This window comes from Theropithecus gelada, chromosome 15 (assembly GCF_003255815.1).
Source record: "Theropithecus gelada isolate Dixy chromosome 15, Tgel_1.0, whole genome shotgun sequence".
NCBI classification, from domain to species: Eukaryota; Metazoa; Chordata; class Mammalia; order Primates; family Cercopithecidae; genus Theropithecus; species Theropithecus gelada.
The window spans coordinates 10,614,514-10,637,263 of record NC_037683.1 but is presented as its reverse complement, the minus strand read 5'-3'; the positions used below and the strand labels follow the sequence as shown (position 1 = coordinate 10,637,263).

At 52.6% G+C, this 22,750-nt stretch overlaps 1 protein-coding gene across 1 annotated transcript; it reads left to right on the top strand.

Annotated features, from left to right (window-relative positions):
• Nucleotides 1-943: 943 nt before the first annotated feature.
• URM1 (ubiquitin related modifier 1) lies at nt 944-21,740 on the top strand. Its single transcript, XM_025359518.1, has 5 exons — nt 944-1,040; nt 7,625-7,695; nt 17,525-17,606; nt 18,974-19,022; nt 19,378-21,740. The coding sequence occupies exons 1-5, from the start codon at nt 1,006-1,008 to the stop codon at nt 19,444-19,446; spliced, it is 306 nt and encodes a 101-aa protein (XP_025215303.1). The 5' UTR covers nt 944-1,005; the 3' UTR covers nt 19,447-21,740.
• Nucleotides 21,741-22,750: the final 1,010 nt, after the last annotated feature.

The following is a 22,750-nucleotide window of genomic DNA, read 5'->3' as shown; positions in this document are numbered from 1 at the left end:
TGCCACTGTCTCCCAAAACCCTTCAGTAGTCTTCCACTGCTCCTAGAGACTGGAATGTTTACCTGCTTACAAGGCAGGGGTTGGCCCCTGCCCACCTTTGCAGTTCCATCTCTAGATGGATGAAAGGCTCCCTAGCTTCCACTTTCTTCTCCCTTCCAGCATGTTCTCACTCAGAGCCTCTGGGCCTTTTGTCCTCCTCACTGGAATGCTCCTAGAGGTTTCTCTCCCCTCACAGCCACCTGGTTTACTCAGGCTTTAGAGCTCAGCAAGTCCAGTCTACTCAGTTTTCCTTTTGAAGTTCCTATAACTTCGGTTCCTTTTTTGAGGTTGTACATATCTTAGTATTAGCATGCTTATTTGGTTACAGTTAGTCTCCCCGCTAGACTGTGAGTGCCTTAAAGGCAGGAACCTTGCCCGTCTCCTTTACCACTAGCACCCATCAAAATGCCTGGCACAGGGAGGCAATGAACAGCTGTTGAACGAGTGATATCCAAATCGACAGCAAAGGAAGCGGCTGGATAGCGAGTCGTCCGCTCAGGAGAGATTCTGGGTCGGAAATAAAGATCTGGGAGTCACTTATAATTCAAACCAGACGAGTGGATGGGCTCGCCCAAGCGGTGTGTAGACTGGAGAGATTCTAACTCATGCAAGATAAGCAATTACGTGGCTCACAGTCACGTCGCAAAGATGCTGGGGGCTCTCCTCCGCCTGCTTGTGGTCCCGTACAAGGCGCTTCCCACCCTGGGTCTCTGAGCCCAGTCGGTGAAAGACGGAGGCAGATCGATTCACAGCCCCAACAGCGCCGAGGACCTTCCCCCGCCACCCCTTCCCCAAGTCCGCCACCCCTTTCCCTCCCCTCCCCTCCCCTCGGTGACTTCCTCCAACAGCTGACGAAGCTGTGTCCCTGGGCACCGCCTCTTCCGTCCGCGGCGCCCGGAGACGCCCGGAAATTTGCGAGCGCGCCGGAAGTTGAGAGGAGTTTCCTGCGAGCTCGGCTTCCTCAACATGGCAGCGCCCTTGTCAGTGGAGGTGGAGTTCGGGTGAGTCACAGAGCTGGGGCACCATGGGGATAGATTGAAGTCGTCGGGCTCGGAATTCCTTTCCTTCTGCCATGGGGCCTGACACGGCCGAATCACTGGGTGTCCCAGTGCCCGCTGTGAGCTACGCCACCCGCCTAGGAGAGTCTGAGAGGCCAGTCTCCCTTAGCGATGAGGCCGCATGTCGGGAAATAGAGGCGCACATTGGGAGGGAGATGCTCTCTGTTTACGCCTTGGTGCCCTGTGCTCCGTCGGAGTCGAAGGTCGTGACTCTTAGCAGGCAGCCTCTGTATCTTCTTTTCCATTCCTGTGTCGGACCAATCCCATCTGTTTGGCATCTGCATCTGAGCTCCTAGAACCAAGAAGGACCACCCCTCCACCCACTGATTTCATTCTTTGGGCAGCAGTTTCTTTTTACACAGTTATTAAGGTCTTGTTTCTCGTGGGATGTAGTGGCCAGGGCGGGAATTTTTTCTTTTTCTTTCCCAAGACTTGGGGATACTAAACAGACCCGAGCCTCCTTCAGGACAGTCAGTAAACTTCTGCAGAACTTGAGTGCCTTCTGCAGAACCTGAGTCAGGTGGCGATATGGGGACACATAAGAAATCACACTGAAGGGAACTAACACGGACAGTATAGTATACACAAGACGAAAAATGGAGAAATTGGGACACACACCAGTTACCAAGGAAACACAGAGCAGGGAGGAAGTCTACTCAAGGCACTATTTTGTGCTTCCTACAAACAGGTTTATCATATGGTTTCAAAGCTGAGAGAAACTGCAGAGTTTAGAGAGAAGGCAAAGAAACTGACACCTTGAAAGATGGGTGGTGTACTTTCCAGAATCACTTGAAAAGAGGGAATAGGTGTGTATGTGGGTGTGTGGGTAGATAAACAAGCCAAGGTTTCTATGTGAAAGGCAAAGTCTGGGATGGGAATCTAAAACCTCTGCCCAGTGCCTTTCTTCTCATTGGATGCCTCCTGTTTCTTTCATGTTTTCTCTTAATTGGGTAGTTCATTCACCAGCCATTTATTGAGTGCCTACCATGTGCCAGGCAGCAAGCCAGACACTGAGGATACAAAGATAAATAGAAGTCTGTCCGTGCCCTACAGCGTTCAGCATTTCTGCCCCTTAGAAGGGGGGTAAGTCTCATGACTAAGTGCATTTTAATTGATATTGTCTGGCTGCTTGGATCCAATTAGAACTGTATTGGTCTGGACTCCTCACTGTTTTGCCTCACTGACCCTTGGCCAGCTACACTTCCTAAAGCCTGGGATTCTAGGAGGATCCCTTCTTCCTTAATAGCCCTCAGCAGAGCTGGAAAGAGAGAAACCACAGGCTGCTATGTTAAGATTTATCTAGGCCAGGCATGGAGGCTCATGCCTGTAATCCCAGCACTTTGGGAGGCTGAGGCAGGAGGACTACTTGAGCCCAAGAATTCGAGACCAGCCTGGGCAACATGGGGAGACTTCATCTCTACCAAAAAAAAAAAAAAAAAAAAAAAAAAAATTTATCTATGGACAACTTGCCTTTCATTCTTATGTGTCCGACATGGTCTTTGTTTATCAAGAATGTCTCTGCCAGGTACTGTGCTAGCTCAGTGGGGAAGTCATGTGAGGAAGACCGGACCCTTGCTCTCCAGAGCTTACACACCAGCACAGTTGCCCTTTTTCTGACCCAATCATCTCTAACTTCAGTCTCCCTTACCTCCAAGATTGGAGTAATGACCCCTGGCAAGGCAGGACAACATTCCTCCACCCACCTTCTGTCACCTCCTATCACAGCACAGCGTTCCATGAAAATTGCAGCTTCTCAGGAAGCAGGAATGCCCAACATGAGGCTCAACCCAGGCTCCTCTCTTTGTCCTTGTGCTGATGCATGTTTTTGCCCTGACCTTTCTTTCATTTCCTATGTATCTTAGCAGACGTGATTCACCCTTTATCCAGAACTGGAGCAAATTTGCAAAGGCGAACACGCCCATCATTTTCTCCCTTTTGTCCCTTAGTGGCCCCACTCCCACTTCAGTCCTGGAAGGGTCTCCCTCCTGAGCAGATACAGTCCTTTTGGCCCCACTAGCTCCTCCAGAGACCCTCTGGAAGGCCCTTCACTCCTTCCTTCTTGTCAGTGACCAGGTCTGCCACCCTTTGTCTTCCCCCTGAACTGTTCTCAGCAGAGCAATTTCTCAGGTCACGCAGGATTCAAAGTATGTAATACAGTTGTGTTTTGTGTCCCTGTGGTCCATGTTGTAAAGGCCCAGATGTGAAATTCTCTCTGTCCCACCCCTCTTCCTCCTTCCCAAGTTGGGGAGGTGTTGGCAAAAGGAGGGAATGTCATTGAAGTCCGAGAAGAACTGGGAGAAATGGGCATTTCCTTTCTTTTAGCAGATATTTGTTGAGTGTCTACTGTGTGCCAGGCCCTGTTTTAGGCAGAGCTCGCAGCCCAGCAGGTGGAGAGGAAGTAAATAAACAAAATATATATGTACATGTATATGTATGTGTATATACAGAAGATTAAAAGATGAAGATACATTAGAAATGGTGAAGGCAGTTTTGAGAACATCTATACCTGTCACTGGTATCAACAAACACATCCACCAAGAATTGAGGGGTGGAAGGAAGATGGAGGTATGTCAGTTGAGTTTGAATAGCAGATCTTATAAGAGAGTCTGGCCTTGGGTCTCTCCTGGGATAGAACAATCCCCTTGTCTGCCTCCCTGAATCACTCTTGAGGCTGGACATGCACCTTCCCCCACTCCAGATGTGCTGACAGCAGAAATGCCAACCCCTCCCTTGAGGGCCAGTGAATTCAGCAGTGACAGGTCACTCTCTGAGCGAGACTGGTTCTCCCTTCATCCGCTTGTAAACGGAAAAACAGCCTCGGCCTCTGAGCCTGGCACCACCAGGTTTGGCCAGTCTTGGTTGTTTGCCTGAGTCCCAGTGCCTTCAGTTCCCATCCCTCTTCTCTGACCCCCAACTCCTGAGCCCCTTGCCTGTCACCCTCCCCCACCCCAGCTGCTGCATGTGCCAACCCCCACCCAGGAGAAAACGAGGCTCTTGGAAGGGGATAAATGGAGGCTCTGTGCGGGCTTGCAGCTGAAATGGCCCTGTGCGCGGCCACAGATGGGCCTCCTCTCCCCCTCCACATTTCTGCATCAACAAAGCGTGACCTTGTTTGGATGACAGTCGCCCCATGTTTTCCCCATGACAATGCTTGCCTTGCCTTTGCTTCCCAGTAGGCTGTCTCAGGACATCTCTGTTCCCTGAAATTGGGAAGGGTGGTGGGGTGGAAGACCTCGCATCCTTCAAAAGTCTGGTAAGGCCTTTTCAGTTAAGATCCACAAGAAGTCTGAGATGGGAATAGGGAGACCCAGAGGGAGAAGCAGCATGGGGCGCTGAAAGAGCCCTGGCGCTCATCTCAGAAGCCTCAGCTGCTGGACTTGGCTCCAGTCACCTCTGCAGTCCCCGCCTTCCCTTGGCCAGGTGCTGGGACACAGAAATGAACCAAACTCTGCCCTCAAGAGGCTTTCTGACCTTTGGGAAGTCCTGTTTTTTTTTCTGACCAGTCTGCTGGTGCTAAGCAGGAATCAGTTAGACTCAAATTATAATAGTTCAGCCCCTGCCTGTCTAACCTTGGACAATTTAGTTGCTTAACCTCTCTAGACTTGAGTCTACTTTTCTATCAAAGTGAGTTAATAATATCTACCTCCTCCCTTCTTCCCTGGGACTCCCTGAGGATGAAATGAGATGAGGAACATCTTATAAATGGTGAGGCGATGTGAACAGTTGTTGTTAGTTGATGCCAGGCCCTGTGGACTCTCTCAGCCTCGAGCACTGTGATGTGCCCACCTGGTCAGCAGCAGGTGGCATGGGCAGGAGCATTTCAAACCGTCATCTGGCCAGAGGAAACCCTTAGATCACAGGATCTCCAGAGTGCCTCACAGTGGCTCCTCAACATTTTTCCATATGGAAAGACTGAAGCTTAAGCTTGAGTCAAGGCCGGGCATGGTGGCTCACGCCTATAATCCCAGCACTTTGGGAGGCCGAGGCAGAAGGATTGCTTGAGCCCAGGAGTTCAAGACCAGCCTGGGCAATATAGTGAGACCTCATCTCTGTTATAAAATATTTTTTAATTATTATTAGTTTTGAGACAGGGTCTCACTCTGTCGCCCAGGCTGGAGTACAGTGGCGTGACCTTGGCTAACTGCGCCTCAACCTCCCAGGCTCAAGTGATCCTCCCACCTCGGTCTCCCAAGTAGCTGGGGCTACAGGCATGCACCACTATGCCCAGCTAATTTTTGTATTTTTTGTAAGCACAAGGTGTTGCCATGTTGCCCAGGCTGCTCTTGAACTCCTGGACTTAAGCAATCCCCCCTCCCCTCTCAGCCTCCCAAAGTGCTAGGGTTATAGATGTGAGCCACTGTGTCTGGCCCCCAAATTATTTTAATAACAGGGAAAAAAGATTGAGTCACACATCTAAGGTCTCAACATAGGGAGAGGTGGAGCCTGGGCTTCACACTGGGGCCAGCAGCTCCAAAGGCTGTGTTCTGCACCTGTGTGGTAAGCTGCCTCTCTAGAAGGCAGAGGAGTAAAAAGAAGAAAACAAGAGTCTGCAAATTTGGGTACTTTATTTTATTTTTTTAATAATTAGAGACAGAGCCAGGCATGATGAGTCACAACTCTAATCCCAGCACTTTGGGAGGATTGCTTGAGCCTGGACAACATAGGGAGACCCAGTCTCTACAAAAAATAAAAATAAAATTAGGCAGGTGTGATGACACGTGCCTGTGGTCCCGGCTACTTGGGGACTGATGTGGGAGGTTCGCTTGAACCCAGGAGGTTGAGGTTGCAGTGAGCTGAGATCACGCTACTGCACACCAGCCTGGGTTGACAGTGAGACCTTGTCTCAAAAAATAAATAGTCCAGGCGCGGTGGCTCACACCTGTAACTTCAGGAGGCTGAGGCAGGTGGATCACGAGGTCAGGAGTTCAAGACCAGTCTGGCCACAATGGCAAAACCCCGTCTCCACTGAAAAAAAAATACATAAATTAACCAGGTGTGCTGGCACGTGCATGTAATCCCAGCTACTCTGGAAGCTGAAGCAGAAGATTGCCTAAACCCAGGAGGCAGAGGTTGCAGTGAGCCAAGATCGCAGCACTGCACTCCAGCCTGGGCGACAGAGTGAGATTCCGTCTCAATAAATAAATAAAATAAAATAAAATAATAAAATGAAAATAGGCCAGGCACAGTGGCTCATGCTTGTGATTTCATCACTTTGGGAGGCCAAGGCAGGGAGATTACTTGAGCTCAGGAGTTCAAGACCAGCCTGAGCAACATGGCAAAATCTCATCTCTACAAAAAATACAAAATTAGCTGAGTGTGATGCCATGCACCTATAGTCCCAGCTGCTTGGGGGTCTGATGTGGGAGGATTGCTTTTAAGCCTAGGAGGTCAAGGCTGCAGTGAGCTGTGATTGTGCCACTACACTCCATGCTGGGTGACAAAGCAAGACCTTGTCTCAAAAATAAATAAATAGATAATTTGCCGGGCACCTAATAACAATAATAATAATAACGTAGAGACAAGGTCTTGCTATGTCACCGAGGCTGTGTTTCACTGAGGCTCATCTCAAACTCCGGGCCTCAAGCAGTCATCTCGCGTCAGCCTCCCACAGTGCTAGGGTTACAGGTGTGAGCCGCCACACCTAGCCGGTACTTGATTATTAGTAAAAATTATATCCTACTTTACCACATTAGAAGTCATATTTAGGAATTAGTCACTGGGTCTGGGCAGAGTGGCTTGTGCCTGTAATCCCAGTGCTTTGGGAGGCTGAAGTGGGAGGATTGCTTTAGTCCAGGAGTTTGAGATCAGCCTGGGTAACACAGCAAGACTCCATCTCTACAAAAAATTTAAAAATTAACCTGATATGGGCCGGGCTCAGTGGCTCATGCCTGTAATCCCAGCACTTTGAGAGGCCAAGGTGGGCGAATCACCTGAGGTCAAGAGTTTGAGACCAGCCTGGCCAACATGGTGAAAACCTCTCTCTAAAAATACAAAATTTAGCCGGGCATAGTGGCTCATGTCTGTAGTTCCAGCTACTCAGGAGGCTGAGGCACAAGAATCGCTTGAACCTGGGAGGCGGAGGTTGCTATGAGCTGAGATCACACCGCTGCACTCCAGCCTGGACAACAGAGTGAGACTAAACAAAGTGAAATATAAATATAAATATAAATGTAAATATAAATATAAATATAAAAAGTAGCCTGATATGGTGGCATGGTGGCATGCACCTGTAGTCCTAGCTATTTGGGAGGTTGAACAGGAAGGTCTCTTGAACCCAGGAATTCAAAGTTATAATGAGCTATGATTGCACTACTGCGTTCCAGCATAGGTGACAGAGTGAGACCCTGTCTCTAAGAAAGAAAGGGGAAAAAAAAGAATTGGTCACTGCACCCAAGGTGTTTCTGCACCTTAGTCTCTGCTTCTCTCGGGCTTCATTACCAGCCCTATCCTCAGTTTTCCATCTCCACTACCTCTTCCTATTTGCAGGAGCTCACCTAGCTGTCTTTTTCTCTGGTCCTCCTTTGCAGAGGTGGTGCGGAGCTCCTGTTTGACGGTATTAAGAAACATCAAGTCACTTTGCCCGGACAGGAGGAACCCTGTGAGTACTGGCTTTCTGAACCCCTCTCTTGGGGCCATTGAACAGGAGTTGGTCCATGGGGAACACTCAGCCTTGTTCAGGCCTGTGTTCTGTACCCGTGTGCTAAGCTGCCTCTCTAGCAGGCAGAGGAATAAAAAGAGTCTGCACGGCCGGGCCCAGTGGTTCACGCCTGTAATCCCAGCACTTTGGGAGGCCAAGGTGGGCGGTGAGCACAAGGTCAGGAGTTCCAGACCAGCCTGGCCAACATGGTGAAATCCCGTCTCTATTAAAAATACAAAACTTGGCCGGGCGCGGTGGCTCACGCCTGTAATCCCAGCACTTTGGGAGGCTGAGACGGGCGGATCACGAGGTCAGGAGATCGAGACCATCCTGGCTAACACGGTGAAACCCCGTCTCTACTAAAAAATACAAAAAACTAGCCGGGCGAGGTGGCGGGCGCCTATAGTCCCAGCTACTCGGGAGGCTGAGGCAGGAGAATGGCGTGAACCCGGGAGGCGGAGCTTGCAGTGAGCTGAGATCCGGCCACTGCACTCCAGCCTGGGGGACAGAGCAAGACTCTGTCTCCCCAAAAAAAAAAAAAAAAAAAAAGGAAAAAGAAGAAAATAGGCCAGGCGCAGTGGCTCACGCCTGTGATCCCAACACTTTGGGAGGCTGAGGTAGGAGGATTACCTGAGCCCAGGAGTTCGAGACCGGCCTGAGTAACATGGCAAAACTTGGTCTCTACAGAAAAATAAAAAATTAGCCAGGCGTAGTGGCATGCACCTATGTTCCTAGCTGTTTTAGAGGCTGATGCTGAAGGATTGCTTGAGCCCAGGAGGTTGAGACTACGGTGAGCTATGATCACACCACTGTTCTTCAGCCTGGGTGCCAGAGTGAGACCCTGTCTCAAAAAAAAAAAAAAAAATCAGAATATGTATGGGGAGAAAAAAAGAAAATGGCCAAGTGAGATTTGGCAGGATTCTTCTGGAACTGGAGACACATCTGCCAGTAATCAATTATTATTGCTCAGATTCACTGGCTGTCACACCTTTCTGTCCCTCCCTCAGGTTGGAGAGCAGTGGCATAGGGTGGGGTCTGTCTGCCACACTTGGAGGCTGGGGGACACTTATTAAGGAGCAGGGCACTGCCCACATTGAGCTGGGAGGGGGTATGTGGCTGGGGTTTAGTGTCAGGATTGTGTGTGCCTGGTCAAGGAAGACATGGGGTGCTAAAGGTGACTGTTTCTTAGTTTGGCAGATGGCCATGCAGCCTTGGGAGGGCACACAGTGCTCTCAGAAGAGGCTTCTGAAAGATTTCAGTCTCAAAGACCTTGCCTGGAAGTTTATTAAAATATCACAAGTTATTATTTATTTCCTCTGGATTTTGTCTGACATGAAAACCCACAAATTTCCTTTTTTTTTTTTTTGAGATGGAGTCTCGCTCTGTCTCCCAGGCTGAAGTGCCGTAGTGCAATCTCGGCGCACTGCAACCCCCACCTCCTGGTTTCAAGTGATTCTCCCACCTCAGCCTCCCAAGTAGCTGGGATTACAGGCAGGCACCACCACACCTGGCTAATTTTTGTATGCTTTTTTGTTTTTTGAGACAGAGTCTTACTCTGTCACCAGGCTGGAGTGCAGTGGTGTGATCTCAGTTCACTGCAGCCTCTGCCTCCTGGGTTCAAGCAATTTCCCTGCCTCAGCCTCCCGAGTAGCTGGGACTACAGGCGCACGCCACCACGCCCAGCTAGTTTTTCGTATTTTAGCAGAGACAGGGTTTCACCATGTTGGCCAGGATGGTCTTGATCTCCTGACCTCGTGATCTGCCCGCCTCAGCCTCCCAAAGTGCTGGGACTACAGGCACGTGCCACCACGCCTGGCCAATTTTTGTAAGTTTTAGTAGAGACAGGTTTTCACCATGTTGGCCTGGCTGGTCTCTAACTTCTGACCTCAAGTGACCCGCCCACCATAACCTCCCAAAGCGTTGGGATTACAGGCATGAACCACTGCCTGGCCCACAGATTCTCATAATTCAAGCCCCATTTCACTCATTCTTTGACTGAGTACTCAGCAGTGTCAGGTACAGTAGAAAATACTTTATTTGACTGGGCACAGTGGCCAGCACTTTGGGAAGCCAAGACAGGTGAGTCGCTTGAGCCCAGGAGTTTGAGACCAGCCTGGGCAACATGGTGAAACCCCGTCTCTACAAAAAATATGAAAATTAACTGAGTATGGTGGTGCATCCCAGTAGTCCCAGCTATTTGGGAGGCTGAGGTCAGAGGATGGCTTGAGCCCAGGATGTGGAGGTTGCAGTGAGCTAGTAGCGTGCCACTGCACTCCAGCCTGGGCAACAGACCTGAGGCTGTCAGACCCTGTCTCAAAATAAGAAAGTACTTTATGGCCGGGCACGGTGGCTCAAGCCTGTAATCCCAGCTCTTTGGGAGGCTGAGACGGGCGGATCACGAGGTCAGAAGATTGAGACCACCCGTCTCAAAAAAAAAAAAAAAAAAGAAAGTACTTTATTCTTTCATGTAGCTGGCAAATCTATGTCTAGTGCCCTCTTTGTGCCATCACTGTACTAAGTTACTGGATATTCATTAGTGAGCAAAATAGATGTGGTCCTTGCCCTTATAGAGTTAGCAATGTAATGGGAATAGAGCCAGGGAATAAACAAGTAAACAAATGAATGTATAACTGCATCATTACAACTTTTAGTAATTGGCATGAGGAGAACAAAAGAGTACTGGGATGGGACTAATAGGTGGTCACCAGAGGTCTCTTTAAGGAAGTAACATACCAAGGCTGGGTGTGGTGGCTCGCACCTGTAATCCCAGCAATTTGGGAAGCCAAGGTAGGCGGATCACTTGAGGTCTGGAGTTCGAGACCAGCCAGGCCAACATGATGAAACCCTTTCTCTACTAAAACTACAAAAATAGTTGGGCATGGTGGCAGGCACCTGTAATCCTAGCTACTCGGGAGGCTGAGGCAGGAGAATCGCTTGAACCCAGGGAGCGGAGGTTGCAGTGAGTTGAGACCACACCACTGCACTGCAGCCTGGGCAACAGGAGCAAAACTCCGTCTCAAAAAGAAAAAAGGCCACCAGGCACGGTGGCTCACGCCTGTAATCCCAGCACTTTGGGAGGCTGAGGTGGTCGGATCACGAGGTCAAGAGATCGAGACCATCCTGGCCAACATGGTGAAACCCTGTCTCTAGTAAAAATACAAAAAATTAGCTGGGTGTGGTGGCGGGCACCTGTAGTCCCAGCTACTCGGGAGGCTGAGGCAGGAGAATCGCTTGAACCCTGGAGGTGGAGGTTGCAGTGAGCTGAGATCACGCCGCTGCACTCCAGCCTGGGGGACAGAGCAAGACTCCATCTCAAAAACAAAAAAACAAATAAAAGGTAGAAACCAAAATTTAGAGAAGTTAGGGGTCTCACCCCAAGTCATAGTTATTTAAATAGCAGAGCTAGGATTCAGAACTAGCTTTCAGGCCACTGAATTTCAGAGTCCTGGCACTTTGCCACTAACCCCATCACCATCTAGCCCAAGAGGCTCCCTGAATCACTCTAACATCTTTTTTTTTTTTTTTTTTTGGAGACAGAGTCTCACTCTGTCGCCCAGGCTGGAGTGCAGTTACGCAAACTCAGCTTACTGTAAGCTCCACCTCCTGGGTTCACACCATTCTCCTGCCTCAGCCTCCTAAGTAGCTGAGACTACAGGCACCTGCCACCACACCGGCTAATTTTTTGTATTTTTAGTAGAGACGGGGTTTCACCATGTTAGCCAGGATGGTCTTGATCTCCTGACCTTGTGATCTGCCTGCCTCAGCCTCCCAAAGTGCTGGGGTTACAGGCGTGAGCCACTGCGCCCGGCCCCACTCTAACATCTTATATTTTCCAATGTTTACACTTTCCTTAATTTATGCATGAGTTCAACAGCTACTTATTTCAACTTTCATGATAACCTCAAGAGATAAAAGAGACCCCTGAAAGAGTAGGAGGGAGGGACCCGAGGCCTGTCCAGAGTTACCCAAGTAGGGAGGCTGGGCTGGGACTCAGATTTTTTTATCCCTCATCTTCCAGGCACTGTTCAGGGAACAGGCAGGGGCCTATCCCCACTCTGGGAAGAAAGGAGGGGAGTGGGAGGGAAGGCACAGTGGCCCACTTAGTCTTTGGTCCCTTGGCTGTGAGTCCCTACACCTGGTTCCTGTTGTGCCCAGAGGCATGGGTCACACAGCAGACCCAGGGTAACCTAGGTTGGTGACCTAGGTCACCAACAAAGCTGGTTAGCAGCTGCCAGGCCTCACCCTGGCACATGTGAGCCCAGCTGGGGGTCAGGGGCCTGGTGCTGCTAGGAGAGTCTTACCCTTCCCCCAAGTCCGTGCCCAGATATGTCATCTGGCAGCCTTCCCAGCCTAGGGGCTGCCACTTGGCCAAGCGAGTCTTGGTGGTTCCAGCAGAAATAATAGCAGCCGTAAGATTTCGGAATGTGACAAGCCTCACAAACTAGGGAACTCGTGGCTCCTAGGCCAGGGGAGAGCTTCGAAGCCAGTCAGTTTGGGAGAAGTGATGAGCAAAAGGCCTGAGGGAGTGAGACTGCGAGAGAGGAAGCCTGGCCCGCGCAGTTGCTCTTCACTTATGCCAGCCTCTTTCTTCCCCATCTGTTAGATGGGAGGTCGGGCTCGTTTTGTACATTACTGAGCTGGTTGTCTCTTTGACATCTATAAGAAGAGTTTCTTCAAGATCCAAGTATACACAATTCTGTGAAGCAGAGTGTGCTGACCCAGTAAGAAGCTATGTGAGACGAGGGATGTCTTAACAGCCATCTTGCTGAAACGGGCCAGCCAGGCACCCACCAGCTTAGGGTACTGCGGCTGCTGAGAGTTGGTCTCTATGACTCAAACATCCCTTTAACCCAAGGCCCCCTGCCCAGGCCCCAAGAGTAGACTTGGCCGCCTCACCTTTCCCTGCCTGTCTTCCTTCCCCTGCCCTGCCATTGTGCCCCCTCCGCCTGTTCCACTTGCGTTAAAGGGTGGCTGGTGAGGGAGGGCAGGAGCTGCAGGAGCTCCTGGGTGCTTTAAACTGCTTAGCATGCATTTCACAGCCTCTCTGGGGCCAGCTGTTCCTTTCTCTGCTCTCAGGGCCTGTTTGCTGATCCCCTCTCCACCTCCCTCCTCCCCACACCCCTCCCAGTCCCTGTGCAAAATTGCTTTTGAAAAGATCCACTTTCTGCTTAATTAAACAATGAGGAGGTCCCCTCGCACATCTGTAAACCTCCTTCTGCGGCCAGTTTAGCCCACAAACTGCTCCATTCTTACCCCCATTCACTTGTAAATGGCCCCTCTGATGTTCCCTCCACCCCCTCTCCTCTGTTACTCCCCCCTTGCCAGCTCTTTCTTTTCCCTTTTCAACTGAGGCCTGGGGTGGGCTCCCCGAAGAGCTCGACTTGGAGCCTGGTGGACTTGGTGGGGACAGAGGCGGTTTAACCTGTGGAAGAGAAGACTTAGGGGATCCTTTCTTCCATATCTGAAGGGCCATCCTGGGGAAGAGGGGGTACATTTGTTGGCATGGTCCCCGTGGACCATTCAGGCCCAGTGGGTGGGAATGACAGGAAGACAGATTTCTGCTTGGGAGAAAAGAGCTCTTAACAATCAGAGTCGCTGCACAGAGGAGCTGACCTCCTGTCCCTGGAGGTGTTCAAAGAGAGGCTGGACGAGGGTCTGCTACACACTGGATGAGGGTCAGTATCAGAGACGACTTTGAGGTTGTTCCCTTTCAGTCCCGCGAGGCTGAGGCTGACACCTTTTGGGGCTCTCCCACAGTGGGCAGTCAGTGTGCCCCAGAGTAGGACAAGTCCACTGGGGCGAGGGTGGAGCTTGAGTCGGTGCTCTCCACAATGGGTATCCTCCCTTTGGCAGGAGCCTTTAGAAGGTACTGGAGCCCAGAGGATGAGGAATCTGAAGTCACTGTGGGCTTACAGCTCAGAGCAGCCATCTGTTGAGCGTGTCCTGTGTATGTGACACTGCCAGGCCTGCCATGGGCATTGTGCCTTACATAATCCTCAGCAGCTCTTGGCATTTGGATTATTACCCCTGCTTGTCAGAGGATGACCCTGAGGCAGCAAGGTGAAGTGATTTCCCAGCCAAGGCCGTTGAGCACACAGCACAGGTCCTCTGGCTGTAGACTCAGAACTCAACCACTCCATCATAGAGCAGCAGCTCTCATCACCTGCTCTGTCCCTGATGGGCAGGCCAGGTGCCAAGGCATCCTGCACTGGAAACCTTGTGTTATGTGCCTGTCTCCCTCCTCTGGTGCCGTGTGCCCAGGGGCAGCCTGGCTGCCAGCACCTCTAGCCTCAGAGTGTCATTCCTTCCACCTGGGTTGTCCTGGGAGCATTAGCCAACCCCAACATCTTGTGGGTTCAAACATCTAAAATAGAAGGAAGGTCAGTATCTAGGACCCCTCACTACTCTCCCAGTCCCCTTATTCCCTTTCCAGCCTCTGATGGGAAGATACTGGATGCCACAGAAAACCCCAGCCAGTCCCAGCACTATCTGATTCATGGTTGGTTCTGCCCTGCCCTCTAAAGCTGGGGTGCCAGACCACTGGGCAGAGTGTGCAGAAACCCAGAGAGTGCGAGGGGTATAGGTTCTTCCTCTGGATCCTAGAGTAATTACAGCATTGATATGCAGGTTACAGTGCTGAGAGATTTCTATATATCGTCTTATTTTATCCCCCACAATGACCCTATGAGACAATGTTAACATCCCCATTTTACAAAAAAAGGAAGCTGAGGCCATTTTACAAAAAAAAGGAAGCTGAGGCTCCAAGAATTCCTTACCCAAGGTCATAGAACTAGGAAGTGATGGAGTCCAGCTCAAAACCAGGCCTGTCTGACTCCAGGGTCCATGGTTTTAATCTCTTTCTCCCTCCCGCCTTCCCTCCCTACCTCCCCAGTTGTCCACTCAAGTAATGGTAATGGTAGTGCCATACGTTTGAGCTGGATTGTGATTCGAGTGTCACATCAGAGACACATGGAAGCACAGGCCTGGGCAGTGGGTCCTGGTTCCCAGGAAGCACATACCTAGGAGATACCACCGAGGTTCACTAAGAGGGAGAGGCCCCTACGAGAGCAGGCCCGTTCTCAAGGCCTGGCCCCATCTCCTGCTGAGCTTCTTACCTTCTCTGTTCTGCTACCTTCAACCTGCCCATTCCATCCTGCCCCAGCCTTCCCATGTGTTATCCTTCTGCCCAGAATGCTCCCCACCCCACTCATCCTTCAGACCTGAGCTTCACTGTTTAACATCCTCAGCCAGGCCTTTCCTGATCCCAGATGAAGGAGATAGCATGTGTCACAACTAATTAATATGGTCTGTCTCCCCTGCTGGCCTCTAGCTCCATGAGGGTAGGGAGCTCTGTGTCCCTCTTGCCCACTACCATCTCGCTAGCACCTTGCACATAGTAGCTGCTCAATAAATATTTGTCTCCTGAGTGATCACATGGGATTCCAGGAGGGAGACCGCCCCTAGTAGGAGAGGGAAGACAAGAGGACACAGAGTGGGAAGGTGAAAGTGAGAGTCTCCAGCCCCCATCTATCCCAGAGTCATCCATCCCCAAGCCACCAGCCCCTGACTCTGCTTAACCCTTCCTCCTCCCCTGGGCGCCTTTGGAAGCCGACCATCTGGCTTGGAGGCTATTTGCATATTGTCTGTGCCTCAGCAAGCCTAGCAAGATGTCCCTGGGGGTGTGTTTCAGGCCAGGCCGAGTGGCCCTTGCATCCTGCGAAGGGAGCCATGAGTTCCCCCTCTCCCCACCCCCAAACCCAGGCATGGGGGAACAATACGGGTGGTGATGCGGTAGCCTCACCATGGTAACAGGCTATCAAAAATGTGGGCAGGCCTGGGTGGGGGGTGGGCAGAAGAGGGAGGGAGTGACCTCAGCAAATAGGAGCATCATGATAAATGAGCCAGCACCGGGCAGCAGACTCATCCCCCAGCTCATCCCTCTGGGACTCCATGCTGGTGCCATCGTTCAGATGACCCCACCATGACCACTAGCCCTTCCCCCACCCCCAGGCCTATCCAGAGTGGAGCAGAAGCACCTTCCCTTTGGAGGGAGCCAGGACTGTCTCCTAATTGAGTCCGGGTTCCACGCAGGCCAGGCACTGCCTAGACCCTCTCGCTGTCTCCACACACACAGGCACACCCCCACCCGCCAGGGCTGGCTGATGGATGTGTCAGACCCCGGTGGCTCTATCGAGCGGCCACAAGATGTATGGGTTGGCGGCCCACCAGACAGTGCCAAGATGGAGGCCAAGGGGATTCAGAGCCAAGGGGAAACCTCTGAAACCCAGATCTCAGGGAGGAACCCAGCCAGGAGTCCAAGTGGGCTGCAGCTCGTTGGAGGCAGCCTTCTCCCCATCCCATGCCTGCTCCAGGGACCATGAAGACTCCGATCTGCTTTGTTTAAAAGGAGACATTAAAATGGAAAGGCGGCAGTCTCAGTCCATGGACACTTTGCCCGTGGCCCTGTGCTCTGCTGGCATACGAGCCAGGCAAGTTGGCACTGAGCAAAGTGGACCATCCAGGCTGCAGGCCTGTCAGAGCGAGGGTGGCACGCGTGCCAGCCAGTGTGCCTTAACTCCCTGCCCAAGGCTGGGGCTGTGTGTGTGTGCGCCACGCTGCGGGCCTGGACGGGGCAAGGCAAAGTCTCCCTGAGTCCTAGCAGCCTCTCCCTTGCCTACACTCCAGGACTCTGGACTCCAGGCAGGAAAACCAAGGCCCCACCTGGGCCTTCTCCAGCATAGCCCTGAGCTTTGTCTCAGGCATTAGTCCAGGACAGCAGACCCCTCTGGACACTGACTCAGGATGGGGGTGGTTAACCCCAACCCCTCTGCTGGCTTCCCAGAAGCAAGTTGTCTCCCTAGGACCTTTATCCTCAAGTTGTCTAAGGGAATGAGAAGAAACTCCGCAGCCTCAGGAGAATGGCCCTGTTTCAGGGGCAGACAGTTGAGGACCATAGGCTTCGAGGTGTTTATAGAACCACATTCCTGTGTGCTGTGGCTCGATACTGCTGCCCCTAGGAAAGGAGAGGTGACCCTGGAGACAGGTGACTCTGAGCCTCCACATGACATACAGAGAGACTGGTGGCTCTCCTAGAACCACAAGGAGGCAGATCTCAGTGTTAGCTGAGCAGGAGAGGCCCTGTCACCCGAATCTCTGGCCACCGCTGGCGTGGAGGGCTCTGGAAGCGTGGGGTGGTGGCAGGGGAGTAGAGCGGGGATTTGTCAGCATCCCTGGCTGGTGAATGATCCTCCTCTCTCTCTGCCGGAGGAAATTAACTGATGTTATCAGCTCAGCAATTGTTTTTTTCCCCTCACAAAGGGAAATATATGCAGACCCCTCCAAGAGCAAAGCCGAAGCCTTCCCATCTGGGACTGGCTGGAGAGAGAAAGGTGGAGGGGGCTCTTCAGAGTCCTCTCAGCAGTCCAGCCATGGCAGTTGGAGACTGGCTTCCAGGACTCGTGGTTAGGGGCTTGTCTCCTAACCCTTTAGATGTGACAGTCCTCCTGCCATCTGCCTTGAATCCCTTCACTATAGGTAAATCCCATTGCCTCTTCTCCAGGACTTCAGCAGTGCCATGTGCAGCTGTCTCTGAAGATCCACCTGGCAAGTCACCGGCCTGTCCTAACCTGTTTCCTCACCTTTGGAATGTACAAGTTCATGGGCCATCACAGCCTGGTCTAAAAAAAGCCCTCTAAACCCCATGTGTATTTCCTTCTGGGCCAGGCAAGGCTCTGGGGGGACAGGTGTCATTTGAGTTTGACAAGAGTTTGTTCTGTGCATTCCTCTCCAGGGGACATCCGGAACCTGCTCGTCTGGATCAAGAAGAATTTGCTAAAAGAGCGGCCAGAGTTATTCATCCAGGGAGACAGCGTGTGAGTCCCATTCCTCCCTTCCCTGAAGAGGGTGGAGGGAGGGACGGATATCTGAGCCCCCACCCTCGGGTTCAGTTCTGGCCTTCTCTGAATCCGATTCTCCCCTTCCTCCTCCTTGACTCCTCCAGAAAATAGTCTGAGATCTATTTTCAGTTTTCTTGTTCCTAAAACCAAACTCTTGAGGATTTTTTAAATCCCAGATGAAAGGAGCCTGGTGAATTTCTCAGAACACTTGGATTCTGCCCTCTGGTTGCCACAGACTTGCTGTGGGACCTTAGACGACTTACTTCACTTCTCTGGGCCTCAGTTACTCTCTACACAGAAAGTGCTGAGGAAAAAATGTGGCTAGTACAACTGAAGAGCTAAATATTGTATTTTATTTCATTGTAATTTAAATAGCCACATGTGGCTAGTAGATTACCATATGGTGCAGCACAGGTCTAGAATTCCAAGGAGTCACTGACTCTGTGCATGCACACACCCATGCACATGCACACACACTCACTGGGGACACCCCATAGAAGCCCAGAGCAGTCTCCTTGGAAAGGACCAGGTTCCAGTTGCCAAGAAGTTACTTCTAAAACAAGGCCCGTCCCCCTTGTGAAAGGTGGCCGGTGCAGTTGTGAGGCTCGCTTATTTGCCTCGAAGCATAGGTCACTGTGAGGTCCTAGGGGATCAGCCCTCCTTCAGGTCATGGTCCAGTGGTCCTGGAGGCCACCTCTAAGGCCAGCAGCGCTCCTTGGGCCATTACCAGTGGGAGCCAGGCTAAGTTGCCTGACCAAATGCTGACCTACGCTGCCTTATGCCAGGCAGGACTGCACATGAACATTGCCATGTGGCATGGCAACTGATTCAGAAGAGGCAAAACAGCCTCCTCTCCAGGATGTGCATGCAGAGACCTAAAAAAAGCTGAAGTTCTTTTCCAGGGCTAATGAGAGTAAGGTTAGACCCCTGGAAAAGTCCCACTAATGATTACCGTGACAGTGTGGCAAGAACTCCACACATACCAGCTGATTTCGTTTTCGTGTAGGCCTTGTGGGACAGACACTATCACTTATCCCATTTTCAGATGAGGAACCTGATACTCAGAAACAAAATGACCTGCCTACGGTCTGGGTGGTGGTGCTGGCTGGCATTTGCACCCATTTTCCATCTGGCTACAAAGACCATGCATGACTGTCTGACCTGGTTTCCTTCACACTCAGACCAGCCTCCCCTTCCTGGGAGATCTTTAGCCAGACCCCAGGAGGAAGGCTCCCCAGCACACTCTCCTGCTCTCCTGCAGCCCAAAGCTCTCAGCCTCTCTTCCTCTGTGCTACTGCCTCCTGCTTCTCACTCCCTGCTACTCACCACTATCTTTCCCACAGGCGGCCAGGAATTCTGGTGCTGATTAACGATGCCGACTGGGAGCTACTGGTCAGTACCTTGGGTGACATCCCTCCCCCAGCCCTTGCCCTTGCTGCTTCAGTGGGAAAGCCTTGGGCCTCTCTCAGGCACATATAGAGTGGCTGGGTAATCCTCCGCCCCACTCCAGCCCCACACTGAGGCTGCTGGAGTCTCTCACTCCAGGTGAGGAAGGGATGGGTAGCTGGGGACGTGGGAGCAGCCCTCCATCCTGAAGATTTGCAGGTTGAGGTATAGGATACCCATTTTTCTGGTACAGTCTGTCTCTTCCAGAGCAGCCAGTCCTCAGCCCCTGCTCTCCCAACTCCTGGGGTGGAACTGGGAAGGTAGCCCTGAGGGTCTCCCACTCCCCTCTGTCCCGCACCAGGGTGAGCTGGACTATCAGCTTCAGGACCAGGACAGCGTCCTCTTCATCTCCACTCTGCACGGCGGCTGAGGGCCCTTCTCTGGGCCTGGGCACCCTTAGAGGGGAGAACGAAGCAATCAGACATCCCCTTGGGCCCTGCTTCCAGGTCTCCCTGTCCCCCTTGCCTGTCTTCTTCCCTGCTCTGTCCCCCAAGCTCCCTCCAGGCAGGGAAAAGAGGCCAGGTGCTAAAAATGAGCCTTTCTCAAGCACGTGAGCAGGGGAAGGCAGACAGGCACCAGAGCCCAGCACTCCCTTTTCCAGCAGCTGTGATGGGGGAGGGTGCCCCTCTGGTTTGTCAAGAGTGGAAGGAGGCTCTGTGGCCAGGTGACCTGGCTGCCTTCCACTCCTTGTACCTCAGTCTAAACATGGAGTGGCCGCTGACAAGGTGCTCCAGCCCCAGAGCCAGCATCTTCATGGGGAAGATGAATGGACCTGAGTAGCTGAAGGAAGGCCCCTCCCTACCCAAAGATTGGAGGCTTCTCAGCCTCAATTTCCCTGTCTGGACAGCTGAGGGCTCTGCCTGTCCCCCACTGCTATCAGTATGGAACCCCAGCTGGGGTCCCCTATTCAGTGCTGACTCCCCCCAGCCAGCAGCTGCTCCTCCAGCCACACCCCTCCTTCTGCTCCCCCCACCCCTAGCCCTTGACCCTGGCTGGCCTACCCCCCTCCACAGGCCACCAGATGGGCTCCTGAGACCCTCCCCAGGCTGCTTACAGCTTATTCTGCTGGGGGTAGAGATGAGGGGAGGGAGTAAGTTAAACCTTGGAGTAGCAAGTAGAAGCCTGGGGGGGATCTGTGTGCCTCAGTTTCCTCCTCTACAACTGAATATTTATAGTGGCTGAAAACTGGGGAGATACCTGATGGTGCAGATGTCCATTTTCTCTCCCTTCCCACCTCCTGCAGGAAGCAGGAGGGGGCAGGCAGCACCTGGTAGGCAGAGTGGTTTGCTCCCCCTCCCCTTCCCTTCTGGAAGTCTTGGGGCCTCAGTGCTTGCAACAGCCGGCCTTGTGCAAATAAAAGACTAGGTTGTTTACTAGCCTTGCTTGGAGCTTCATCCTTGGAAACAGGTGGCACCTCATATCCCCCCAGCCATGGTCTGTGATACAACCTCTCCATCCTCAGCCTAGAGCCTCAGAGCTACCCTTCACCCTTCACCCAAAAGAGGGGTGGGGGTGAACACTCAGACAATCTGAGACAGGGTAGTCTAATAGAGCCATCTGGAGAAGGGGGTGGCAGAGTCAGTCTGTGCTGACCAGTCTGCGTCCCAGCACGCATCCCCACCCGTCTGTCCAAGGCTTTGTCCCACCAGCTGCAGCCAGCAGCCTCAGAACCCAGAATGGGGGTGGCATAGATAAGACTGCTGAGCCCCCTTTCTGTGGTCTTTCCTTCCCATGACCTGGAGAAAAGAGCTTTGTTTGCTGGAGGGAGACCCCCAAAAAGAATTAGGGTGCTAACATCCCATCAAAAGCGTCATCCCACCCAAAATAGTGCTTTTCATTCTATGTCAGTAATTTAAAGTGGAATTTCTCACCTCTCACCCTGTGGAGATGGAAGTGGCAAAAGGTTGTCCCAGCAGTGTTGGGGGACGGGGTGTATACATCATTCTTTTGGGGATGGATGACCTGCCGGCTGGTGGGCTTTTCTCCAGCACTACTGCAGGTAGAAGCCCTCTGGGCTTGTGTGGAGTGGGAGCAGCCGTGTTGGGACTATGGGGAGGAGCTGGTCTGGGTGCAAATTAAGGCTAGTGTTGGGGTCTGAGTGCTGTCCAGAAAGGCTGTGTGACCAGCCCTCACTAGTTCCTGAGGTCAGGGTCTCCATGTTAGGGAACAAAGCAGGAGACTTGGAACAGCCCCTACCGCTGCACTTTCAGAAGGTCAGCCTGTCCCATTCTTGTAACCTGGAGGTCCCTCCCTGTCTCCACCCCACTGAGCTGCAGGAGCAGCCCATCAGTGCACCTGATTGGAACACCCCAGATTGCAGGTCCTGGAAACTGGGCGCTAGGATCCGTTTCTCTGGCTGCAAAGAGTGGGAGGCCTGATGTGGGATATCCCTTCTCCCACCACACCCCAATTAATGCTGAAGAGTAGGGCAGGAGGAGGTGCTGGGAAAACCGCGTTTTTTGGCACATGGGGGTGCAAGCACTGTGGTTGAAATTGGCCATGGCCAAGGCACTCCAGACGATTTCAGGTCATTTTTAGCCCCAGGCTGGAAAGGGGTCAGGGGACAGGTGACCTGGGCTCAGCCAGCCCCCAGCAGCTCCCAACCGCCCCTCTCCCAAGCAACTCCTGGTCCCTGCTTTTGAGGAAATAAACAAATAAAACCCCGCTATCTCCGAAGATTTTTCTTTAATGAAAAGGATTCGTTTTTCCAAGTTCTATTTCCAAAGCCAAGGCGATTGCCGGGCTGGAGCGCATCGTTGGCGACGCTTGCCCGTCGGACCCTGGCAGCGGCTGGAGGAGGCTCAGCCTCTCGGTCCGTCCGGAGGGCTTGCGGGAGGGGTTGGTTTGTTTGGGATTTAGGGGTTGGTTGAGGATTTGTTTTGTTTAGGTAGAGAGTATTGGGGTGATAAGTTAGAACAACTGCGAAACGAGTTAGCGGGCGCATTCGGCCGGCCTCTTTCACCCCCGACTTCCTGCGGCTTGGGCTGAGGGCGGACCACGTTCGGCCCCGCCGCTGCGTGCAGGCTTCGTTCCGGCCGAAATTTGAAAGGAGTAAAAACGACGCGATCGACTGGAGGACCCTGCCGGCCGGTACTGGTCACCCGCAGAGGAGAAGGAAGAAGGACGAGGATGCGGATGGCGGCGCTGGTGGCAGGGACCGGCGTCCCTGTGCGCGCGGGCTGGGACCGCGATCCTCGCGCTGGGGCCAGCCAGCCGCCGCCCCGAGAGGTCTCGCCTGCGCTGAGCTCCGTCCCTGCGGCCCCCGCCCCTGTTGCGCCCGGAGCTCAGCCACAGATGTCCAGCCACAATTCTCGGTTGGCCGCAGACTCGTACAAGAATTGCGTTTGGACAATCAGTGGCGAAGCCCCTGAGTTCAGGGCCCTGGTCTCCTGCGGGGTTCCGCTTCGCTCCTAAAAAGCGCCAGACCAGGACATCTCGGAGCTGCGCGTCGGACCACCTCGCAGGCGCTCAGCAGCGGCTGCCCATCTGGCGGTAAGGTGGACTAGCAAGCACGCGGATCCTGACCCTGTGCGGGGATCCCCATCGCCCCTGGCGTGGCTCCTTCGATCGCGGCCCGGAGTCCCCAGAGTGGCCCGCGTTGGGTCTCAGCGCCGCCCCAGGTCGAGGGGGAATCTCCTCTGTCAGGCCTGGGGAACCCCGACTCCCCTCTCCCT